Here is an 11170-nt window from a genome sequence, read left to right as displayed (position 1 = left end):
TTTCCCAATATCACTAATGCATTAGGAGAATATAACTATCCTCCATCCTAACTAATTCTATCCTTTCTCTGCATCTTCCCCCCCCCCCTTTAATTACATTATGAGAATATTACGGTAACGCTCTGCAGGTGTACAAGTACCCGACATGAGTAATCTTCCCAGATAAGGCGAACAGACATATTAAGGTGAATAGAATAGTCACTCTTCTTATTTATCGTTACAATGTTTCTGCCATTAGCGAAGTTCGGGTGTAAAGTACATCCGCCGATATAAGTGAAGATACACAGAGGAACGGACATAGATTAATTACCTAAAAGCAGTGAGCGTGTGCAGCAGCAATACAAAGGACGTTTGTGGACTATAAAAATATCAATGCTTTAATTGCACATCAGTCCGATTCAAAACTAACTACTAAATATCATCGCATAATTGTGTCTGCAGCTATGCAATGACTTAGATATTATAACTTCCCCCGGAAAACTTTTTTTCCACCAAAGAAATAAAGTACCCTGACACTGTAGGTTTTTACAATAGTAGTTATTAATTTACTCAGAAGAAACGTTTTTACTATTCGTTATTTTGGCTGCGTAGCATGCAATCGGTTGTCATGACGTTATACTGATGGCCATAAATGTACGTGCGTGCATCACAGCTTCTTCATATAACCGAATCAACATATATCAAACATCAGTTAATCTCCATTACCAACAACAGCAGTGTCAGCATCACCATAACGACATCGTAAACCAAGATACCTGCACCTGACCATCTCTCACAACGTCGATTTTTATTACAGTGACATATTAACACGAAATTCGCTCGTTTTGACTTTTTTTTTCAAGTCGAATAATAATGTTCATATATCAGTATTACCTCGTGCCTACGAGAAGACCGTCCCGAGTGACCAGTGACATGATAAACGTAGCGGCATGTCAACTTTAAGCCAAGATCTAGAATTGCAGTTTTCGCTTGAGCTGTGGGTAGTGTGGGTTAGTGTAGTCCAACGACAAGAGGTGAATTCCTTGGTTGAATGTCGATGCCAGGATGCTAGAAAACGCCGTTTATTACATAAATTGATAGTAAGTAATCGGCTGAAATAATTTCTGGTAGTATTGACTGAATGAAAACATCAGTACGATGCTAAAGATTGTGCAGTAGCTGCACATTTCATATAAATACTGGCTGACACAGCACGTAAATATCCTAACTCTGAACTCAAATTTTCTCATAGTTTTGTACTCTTCTGCACCTAGAGAGAGACCTTTCTATTTGAATCTCACACGTGTGCACATGAAACAATTCCTCTTGATCTACTGGTTGGGTAATTATAAATAACAATGATGGCACAAATTCAAAACGACAAAAAATTGGAGGGATACAAGATATAAGACAGAACCACAAACATGTACATATATTATCTATAGAGTTCATAGTAGCACTTGTACTGTCACTGCCTCAGCCTTGAACATAACGAAAAATAATTTCTGCAAACAAAATATATTTATTCTTGAAAAGTGTACCACCAAATTTAGAGGTATGCCACGAAGAGCCCATATCTCCTACTTCACGACGTATTAGAGCTGTTACTAGATAAACAATGATGACAACAATTTGCTGAACAAAATGGGCAGGTAGGTGAACAGGAGGGTATTTAATTACTTTTTAGTTGCAAAAAAATGGTAAAATGTTTAGAGTATAGGTATTTTGACAGCACCTGTAATCCGGATAGGCAGCTATGCCGGTGACAGGTCCACGGCCTTCCAGCATGAACAAACCTACGCAATCTGCAACGAAGCACATATATATATATACTGCCATACGATCGTCCAATACAAAAAATCTTGCACAATCGATGCATTATTTAAAACATTGCAAACATACAGCAAAATACATTGACAGAGCAAGTTGGTCGGTCAATCACACCAGCATTCTTTATGACTAACCATAGAGAGTTCACGAACTTACTGTTATATTTAACTTCAACATAGAAATACTAATTAACTGAAAAACTAATGGCGGAAAAACTCGAATGAAATGTGTCGCGACTGTGCGTTTTTAGGTGAAGTCTAGAACTAGCTAAATCTTCGTGTCTTTATCTTTCGATTTCCGACTCGGTGTGTGAGCTATCATGACCTATTTCTGCAGCCACCTGCGCATCGAAACGTGACAACTACACGCAGATAGGTGCGCAGATACGACATAAATTCCAGCCTAATCCATCGTTCTGTCGTTACGTAATTATGGACGTGATAACCTATAACTACAGAACTATACTGCCATCACGTATCGATCGGCAGCTGTGCTCTAACGTCGCCGCAGTTCCGCCACGCACGACCGCACAACCCGCGCGACGGTAGCACTAGTGAAGCGAATACCTTTGGACTCCACGTTCCAGACGCGCACGGTCGAGTCGGCACCGCAGGACGCCACCATCTGCTGGCCGCCGTGGTTGAGGGGCAGGAACACGCAGCCGCTGACGCCCTGCTCGTGACCTCTGAACTCACACAGGGGCTTCCGCTGCCGCAGGTCCCACAGCTGCAAGAACGAAAGCACTTATCACGCTCGCGATAGAGAGGAGTGCCAGCATGATACCTACTAGCTGTACCGGTGTAGCCCCTTCACTCCTGCTCAAGGGTAGCTAGCTAAAGGTAGCTAAGCTTGTTACGGACTAGCTGTACCGGTGTAGCCCCCTCGCTCCTGCTCAAGGGTAGCTAGCTAAAGGTAGCTAAGTAGAGCTTGTTACCGACTAGCTGTACCGGTGTAGCCCCTTCACTCCTGCTCAAGGGTAGCTAGGTAAAGGTAGCTAAGTAGAGCTTAATTGTTACCGACTATTGTACCGGTGTAGTCCCTTCACTCCTGCTCAAGGGTAGCTAGGTAAAGGTAGCTAAGTAGAGCTTGACGTTGTTACCGACTAGCTGTACCGGTGTAGCCTCTTCGCTCCTGCTCAAGGGTAGCTAGGTAAAGGTAGCTAAGTAGAGCTTGTTACCGACTAGCTGTACCGGTGTAGCCCCTTCACTCCTGCTCAAGGGTAGCTAGGTAAAGGTAGCTAAGTAGAGCTTGTTACTGACTATTGTACTGGTGTAGCCCCTTCACTCCTGCTCAAGGGTAGCTAGGTAAAGGTAGCTAAGTAGAGCTTGACGTTGTTACCGACTAGCTGTACCGGTGTAGCCCATGCATTCACTCCTGCTCAAAGGTAACTAGCTAAAGGTAGATAAGTAGAGCTTGTTACCGACTAGCTCTACCGGTGTAGCCCCTTCACTCCCTGTAGCGGGAGGGGTACACCGGTATAGCTAGATACCGATGGGTTTGGTTTACTCTGAGAACGCGTGACGCGTGGCCGGCGAGGGAAGGGTGTGTCCAACATGCCGCCTCATTTCATCTCAGTAATCGGATTGATCTTGTCTAGGTTAGTGGTATGATCGGATATTTTCGGTCAATAAGTTGGTTGTTATTCGGTATATCTCCTAGTACTCGCGCCACCACACAATTTACTCAACCGGGAGACGCGAGTAGTATAAGACGGCTCGAAAGCAAATCTTGCACTATTAATTTCGTGAATTTCTGGTCAGTCACTTCCACCCGAAATAGTCATCACTAATACAAGTGGACAATCTCGTCAACTTTGTCACTAGCACAGGCCGGAACCCATGCGCATTAAAAACGCACAGTCTTGCAATCTCACCGCAGAAAGCTTATTCTCTTCTTTATTTCGCCGCGCCCAGTTTGGAACCTACCCCCGCCCGACCTTTCCCAGCAAACACACACAAACGCGAAGCGGACGCGGCGGTTTAAGCACCGTCGCCATTACTGTTTACTATTTTTCCTCCATGTTGTTTATCGCTGTTTTGTACTGTATCACTCAGAAATTTCATTATTTTAACTGCTCAACAGCATTTGCATTTATCAGATTTTTTCTCCATGAAAAAGACTGTCTTCAGTACAAGTATTTATGTTTGAATTACATGCAATAAAGATTTAATAATAATAATAATAATAATAATAATAACCGGCGCTGGTTCGACTCACTGTCAGCTCGGACCCCGTGCTGTTGCAGCCGCTGCTGCCGGACAGGCAGTGAAGTCCGTCCTCGCTCACCGCACAGCAGCTGAGAATGTTCTGCTTCTTTGGGAACACGTGAACAACGTTGAATGACCTCGGATCCCACAGCCTGTGGACAAGCGGAGGAGGGTGGGTGGATTACATAGAGCAGTTTAAACTGGTGAAACTGGTGAACTTTGGCTCCAAGCCCAATGGTGAATGAAATTATTTTCGGGTGAAAGAAACTTACCAAAAACACAAGGAAATTTAGTCGCGGGTGAATGAAAATTTGTGATAAAGACTCGAGGGTGAATGACACTGAAATAGTTTAAGAAGCACTGACATAGAGGCTACGTTTCTGAATTACCCTCGAATGCTGCGCGGTTGCCAGAAAGTTTCGTCATGTTTTTACTTTGAATTTGCGTACCTTAGTTCTTTGTCCTCACTTGTTTGAGCAATTACACTGTCGTCTGGAGCCCAGCAGACACTGGTCACCTGGTTGACAAAAAAGGATATGTGACTGAAGCCCAAAATTAGGTCTGCGAAGCCCTCAAAACTCACGATTGTTTCTAGGCAACATAAACTGATAAATGCGCGGATGGACATAGCTGCTCAGGATAGAATGAAGAGTTCAGAATGCTGTAGTCCTTTGAGCTCTTGATAGAATTAAACCTACCAATCGTTAACGCAGGAAAAACTCGCCGACATCATGAAATTTACATGTTATCATAAGCTCTCAATTTAATTAAAATAAAAGTGTCAATGACACTGTAGCTCACCACAAAAAGGGCACAAATGAGTGAATAAGTGCACCGAGTGGGGGGGGGGGCAGTTTAGCCACCAGTTTTAACAGTATTTAGTGGTACTATACTAAAGGTATTAATTATAATTCTAATTCATTTCTTCATTGTTCTTAGCTTAAAATAACTACTTTCTAGTAACATATGTACTACAAAATCGCAACCCCCCCCAAAAAAATAACCCTAGCAAGACGGTTTCTTGGAGCTAGCAAGGCGGTAACGTTTTTATAATATTCTGATTTAGGCACTGCCTAAAAGCGGAGCTCCCGATGTGTAACGTGTAAGATTAAGAAGATACGCTTATTCCACGTAGCTGCTAAATACCACGTGACAATGGTGTTTCCCCGCCCATAACACAACTTTTGTCAAAGGTTAATTGGTTGCATGGAAGTGTTTACTTCGTATGAATATTTCTAGGCGGTAGCACACGGTTGCCATCTGTATATCGCAATAATAATTTATAAACTAAAATGAATCACAATTTGTGATGGTAGATGGCGCTATACCCGCTTTGATGTTTCTTAGCGATGGCATTCGAAATAAATAGGTTATGCTGCGTTCCGACATGTGTTGTAAAACTTTACTCTAATATAGACGTTTTATTGGCAGGGTGGAGAGGAAATACCAATTTTGCATTAAAGATATTGTCAATGAAATCTTGTAAAACGAACCAAACGAGTGTGACACCACAGATTGTTATCTGTGTGTCTATGTAATATGCTATATAATTGCCAAAACCTACCTAATTTGCTTAATTTTTTTTTAAATATCAAAACCTTTGTAATACGTTTTGGGGCCAGCCCTTGTTCATTCACATACCAAAAATGAGCAAAATCCGTTGAACCTGAACTGACTAATGGCCATTTCCATTTTTGGCAAAAAATTGCCGTGGCTCGAAAGTACATCGACTGGCGTGCTCCAAAATAGGACGTTCAAACCTCTCCCATAGCAGTAACAACTATACCAAATTTCAAACATGTGGGTCAAACGGTTCCTGAGTAATCGTTGACCGTAGCCAAATGTTGACGGAAGGACAGATGGACGGACGTACGACGGACGACGACCCATGGCAATAGCTCATCTTGACGATGTCAAGGTGAGCTAAATATGTGTACTCACTAGATTTCGAGAAATATTAGCATTGGCTAAGCAGGATCCGGTCTCAAGGTCCCATATCCGTACTGAGTTGTCACGCGAGCCACTGCACAGAAAGGAATTACCTGCAACAAGATTAAAATCTTAGCGAGAGCTCTCAAATTAACTTCTAAAACGCTGGTAAGTGCACATCACGCCCAGGGCTCTCCGATCCCCACAATAGCTACGTTAATAACTATCCTGGTTTAAGCACGCCACCAACCAAAGCAGGACAATAGGAAAGCAGCTCACGGCATAAATGAACAAGATCCCATGCATTCCTTTGTGTTTGACAGCATGCTGAAGTCATATTCAGGAATTTAATTAAAAAGAAGCTAGTACATTGCTTTCATTCTCTGCGTGCATTATAATGCCATCAATTAACTTCGAACCTTGTTGTCGTACGCAGCTCACTACATGGCAGCTAAGTGAAGTTTGGAATTTCTTTTTTCAGTTAATGTATGCATGATATAAAAGGATTGGTGGAATAACACCTTAACAATTGTAGTTGATGGCACTGCCAATTTTGAATAGCACAACACTTTAATCTAGATTACAGGGGTGGGCAAACTGCGGCCCGCGAGCCGCATGCGGCCCTCCACGGGGTTCTGTGCGGCCCGAGGAAGCATGCAGCAAATTACAAAATATTTATTTTTTTTTTTTTAAATCAATAAATTTTTGTGAAAGTCAACATGTTTGTGCTTGAACCGAGGCTGACTTTTTCAGTGTCATACAGATTAGTGTTCTATTGTCTCTGGTTCGCTCTGCAACGCCATTTCAGCTAATTATGGTCCAGAGATGGCGCCCTTGAGGCGAAACGCACATATTATCTTAGAGCGCACCGCCCGATTTTAAAAGGTGCGGCCCTTTGACTTTTCATGGCCCACTGATGCGGCCCTCGCTTTGAAAAGTTTGCCCACCACTGATCTAGAATAATCACATGCGTATCGTTCGAAAGACGAAACTGCGTTGCGGCTTCGACTCAACATTCGTACGACCTTTAAATTCGCTCATAATATTAATTACACATTCACGTCGCTAAATTTGGTATGCTATTGCTAACGCAATCTAATTTACGTATCACGTGTCGAATAAAAGATTCTGCGCGTGCAGAGCGATCGCAGCGAGGAGACGAGGAGGCGTACTTGGATCGAGAGAGATGCTCGTTACGACTAGCTCGTGTCCCTCGAAAGTGGTGACGGGAGACGGCTCGTTACATTTCCACAGGTGAATCGTCTTGTCACGCGAGCCGCTCATGACAAAGTGCTGCCTCTCCGCATAGCACACCTTTATGTCGGTGCACGGGGTACAAAGGTGTTAGTGACGGACTCTTCATAAGCAACCCAAGTTCAACACGCAACAGAGAAATCTAAGTAACGCCAGGAAAATGTAAAGGAATGAAAGTGTCAATGGCACTGTAGCTTACCTTGGGTGTGATAGAAGAGGGGGATATAAAAAGCAAGAGTATATATAGAAGAACTCCCATTATATAGCATATCTCCTATTATATACAGTCCGACCTCCTTTATCCGGCCATCCGTTATCCGGAAATCTCTATTAACCGGCCGCGGTCTCGCAGTGTATGTTCTCTGTTTTTCATTCATTTCCACCTAAAAATCTCGCTCAAAACTTGCGCGATGTACCAACCGTACGTGTGTTTGCGTGTGCGCGAGCGCATGTGTGTTGTCCGCTCGTTTCCGCTATGCCTCCGGTAAAATTTACGTTTTATTTCATTTTATTTCCATTTCATATAAACCATAAAACACGACAGTTTGTTACAAATAATCATAGCAACGAGTAAATACATTATCACATGCATAAACCCTACTGAACTGCATAGCCATAGAAATGCTGTGTTTGAGCATAACTCTCATATCCGGCCAAATCCCATATCCGGATGGGTGCCGGTCCCGCCGTGACCGGATAAAGGAGGTCGGACTTTACTCTGGATAATGATGATATATGAGTAATTTTTGATGCGAAAATAAATGTTTCAGATCTGTTGGCATACAATCTGATGGCGTTGACCATAGGCAGACACTGAAATGCATAGGGGAATTGCCAAAATCTACCTAATTTGCATAATTTTAAAAAAAAAATCAAAACCTGTGTGATATGTTTTGGGGCCAGTCCTTATTCATTCACATACCAGAAATGAGCAAAATCCGTTGAACCTGAACTGACTTATGGCCATTTCCATTTTTTCAAAAAAGTGGACGTGGCTCGAAAGTAGGTCGACTGGCGTGCTCCAAAATAGGACGTTCAAACCTCTCCCATAGGAGTAACAACTGTATGCAATTTGAAACATGTGGGTCAAACGGTTCTTGAGTTATCGTTGACCGTAGGCAGACACTGAAATGCATAGGGGAATTGACGAAATATACCTAATTTGCTAAATTAAAAAAAAATCCAAACCTGTGTGATATGTTTTGGGGCCAGTCCTTGTTCATTCACATACCAGAAATGAGCAAAATCCGTTGAACTTGAACTGACTTATGGCCATTTCCATTTTTGCAAAAGTGGACGTGGCTCTAAAGTAGGTCGACTGGCGTGCTCCAAAATAGGACGTTCAAACCTCTCCCATAGGAGTAACAACTATATGCAATTTGAAACATGTGGGTCAAATGGTTCCTGAGTTATCGTTGACCGTAGCCAAATGTTGACAGACGGACGGACAGACAGACGGACGTACGACACCCCATGGCAATAGCTCATCTTGACGATGTCAAGGTGAGCTAAAACCAGAATAGAAGAGTTTTGAGAAGCAACTGGGTTTTCGTACGCATGCGCTCGGCCCCTGGTAAATTACCCGACAAAGGTGCTAATTTTTCGCAACGGTCAGAATTCAAAAGGATGCAGACAGGTGTATACATACCGCTGTTACAGGTTTCTCGTGTCCACTCCATTTCTGCTTGACGCTCCCGTTAAGATAGTCGTACACTATAACAGACTGAAAGTTATCGTTATTTGTCGGGATGTTAAAACCTTCACAGTCATCGAGCAAATCTCCATTAAATAATTAATTTTCAATAAACCTTAGCAGGATTAATGCTAGCGAGTCGCCTTAAACAAATTATTTGAACACTAGAATTGTCAAACAATGGCTATTATAGTCGAAGAAAGACTCCGGCTTCCTTGCGTTTATCTCAGAACACAAACATTTCCAGGTAACCTACATTTCGCCGCCACTGTTGCAGCATGTACAGCGCTATGTCTTATTGATTGGACAGTGACAACTGCACCACATCATGATTAGGAAATGGCTTTATTATTAGGGGTATTATTAGAGGTATGGGTAATTAAATATTAGGGGTATGGGTTACACTAGTCCGAGCCGACGCAGACTCCAGTAATGGGGTTAAACCAGTAAACCCGCACCCTCAAATTAGCAAAGCGGAGTTATAACGTCTGCGTGCGAACAAGGGTTACACTAACTACACAAAGGCAAACCAATTACCACGACACGAAAACAGAATCACTCAAACACATCAGAACACAGCGATAGAGCGGCCGGCAGACGCGAACATATAGAAATCACACTTAATATAAACTATTACGGTGTTGATTTCTACGGCAGGAAAATGCTGGACACGGGTCACGCGCCTGCATACCTTGTCAACGCCACCTGACAGACACAATCCAGGCTTAACGCCAGCGATGCAGTTAACGGAACAACAATGCGCAGGTGTCAGCTTCTGGAATCCCTCCACCTCAAATTCGCTCGTCACTGCCGTGATCGAAGAATCATCGCATAGGTAACTGCAACGAACGGAAGCAGCGGGGCACGCAACATTAAAACTATACAGTCGCTTTCATACAAGTCACTGCATGGTCTCTCAAGTCTATAGCCTCTGGAGAAATTATGCCATAATTAACCTCAGTATACACACACACACGCACGCAAGCATGCACATGCACACACACACATGGCTGAGCTTCAGTTATATTATATACTAGCTGGGCTACCCGGCGATGCCCAGGATTAAAGAGCTAGAATTTAGTCAGTACTGATCTTATTCGGATTTTATAAATCTGTGCCAAGAATTTCACTTCTGGTCAGTTCTGCAGCGCTTCTTGGTACACAACATTCTTGGTCTTGCCATCTTGAGAGAGGATGTAGAGGTTGTCTGGGTTGCCCACCCTGGAGCACCCCACATAGAGCTGGCCATGGGAGAACACTGGCTCACTGAGGTTGAGTCCAACCACCTTGAGGGACTGGCCCTAGGCCTTGTTGATGAACATGGCAAAGCTTAGCTTGACTGGAAACTGCAGCCTCTTGAACTGAAATGGCATTTTCGCCCTTGCCCTTGCCTGTCATGATTTTGGCTTCGATGACTCTGGGCATGAGCTGCTTCACTGTGAGCCTTGTGCCGTTGCGCTTGGAGCTTGGGATCATCCAGGTTGCGCATTAGCAATATGGGCGCGCCGACCTTGAGCACCAAGTTGTGTGATGGCAGACCTGAAGGCGCCAGGCTGTTCAGAAACTCGGTCGGATAGTGCATGACCTGGTCAGGATCAGGAACTGTGTCCATCGACTTGTAGCTCGTTGGGTCGCCAGGCAGTTGCTTCAGCAGCTTGGCGTTGATATCATCCATGGCCAAATTCTTGGGAGCAAGGATGGCTCGCTCGCTCAGCCAGTCTTGGTCTTGGTAGCGGAGGTGGAGGTTTGGGAAGACTTTGGTCATCAGCTGGGTGATGTCCGCCGCTGCTTTGCTGAATGGCAGCTTGACTTGGCCATCAGCTGTGGTGGTGAGTCTGCTATTGCCGACCTCCAGCAGTTGCTGAGAGAAGCGGCCAGCTTCTTCATCGCCGCTAAGCTGCACCCTCATGTTGGTCTTCAGGCTGTGGCGGTTCACCTCGCTCCAGAGGTACGACGACTTGATGCAGGCATTGACAGCATCTGCTCTTGTTCTTTTGGCGAAGACTGGCAAGGTTTGGCGAAAGTCGCCTGAGAGCAGGACAGTCCCACCTCCCATGACGTTTGTGTTGTGCCGAAGGTCTTGTAGGGTGTTGTCGAATGCTTCAAAGGCGCCTTTGTGGCTCATTGGTTGCCTCGTCCCAGATGATGAGCTTGCACTCTTGGAACAGCTTGGCCTTTGTGGAGCCACGGCTGATGTTGCAGGTTGGATTTTCCCGCTTTGCCAGGTTGAATGGCAGCTTGAAGGCCGAGTGACAGCAGGGTGGCAGCAATGCCGCTT

General features: G+C 44.1%; 2 protein-coding genes across 2 annotated transcripts in view; both read right to left on the bottom strand.

Moving 5' to 3' along the window:
- Positions 1-179, bottom strand: part of LOC106808458 (WD repeat-containing protein 31-like) — a 5782-nt gene extending 5603 nt beyond the window's left edge. Inside the window, exon 1 of the mRNA XM_014811190.1 lies at positions 141-179. Within this exon, the coding sequence (XP_014666676.1) occupies positions 141-179 (39 nt within the window). The remainder of the gene's footprint in view (positions 1-140) is intronic.
- Positions 180-354: 175 nt separating this feature from the next.
- Positions 355-11170, bottom strand: part of LOC106808465 (WD repeat-containing protein 31-like) — a 20284-nt gene continuing 9468 nt past the window's right edge. The window contains exons 3-11 of the mRNA XM_014811199.1: positions 9584-9731; positions 8848-8922; positions 7118-7259; positions 5958-6058; positions 4466-4533; positions 4027-4168; positions 2376-2535; positions 1715-1784; positions 355-1047 (exon numbers count right to left, since the gene is read on the bottom strand). Of these exons, the coding sequence (XP_014666685.1) occupies positions 951-1047; positions 1715-1784; positions 2376-2535; positions 4027-4168; positions 4466-4533; positions 5958-6058; positions 7118-7259; positions 8848-8922; positions 9584-9731 (1003 nt within the window). The 3' untranslated portion in view covers positions 355-950. The remainder of the gene's footprint in view (positions 1048-1714; positions 1785-2375; positions 2536-4026; positions 4169-4465; positions 4534-5957; positions 6059-7117; positions 7260-8847; positions 8923-9583; positions 9732-11170) is intronic.

This window comes from Priapulus caudatus, unplaced genomic scaffold (genome assembly GCF_000485595.1).
Source record: "Priapulus caudatus unplaced genomic scaffold, Priapulus_caudatus-5.0.1 Scaffold279, whole genome shotgun sequence".
Lineage (NCBI taxonomy): Eukaryota > Metazoa > Priapulida > Priapulimorpha > Priapulimorphida > Priapulidae > Priapulus > Priapulus caudatus.
The sequence above is the reverse complement of the archived record's forward strand: the minus strand, read 5'-3'. Positions and strand labels throughout refer to the sequence as shown.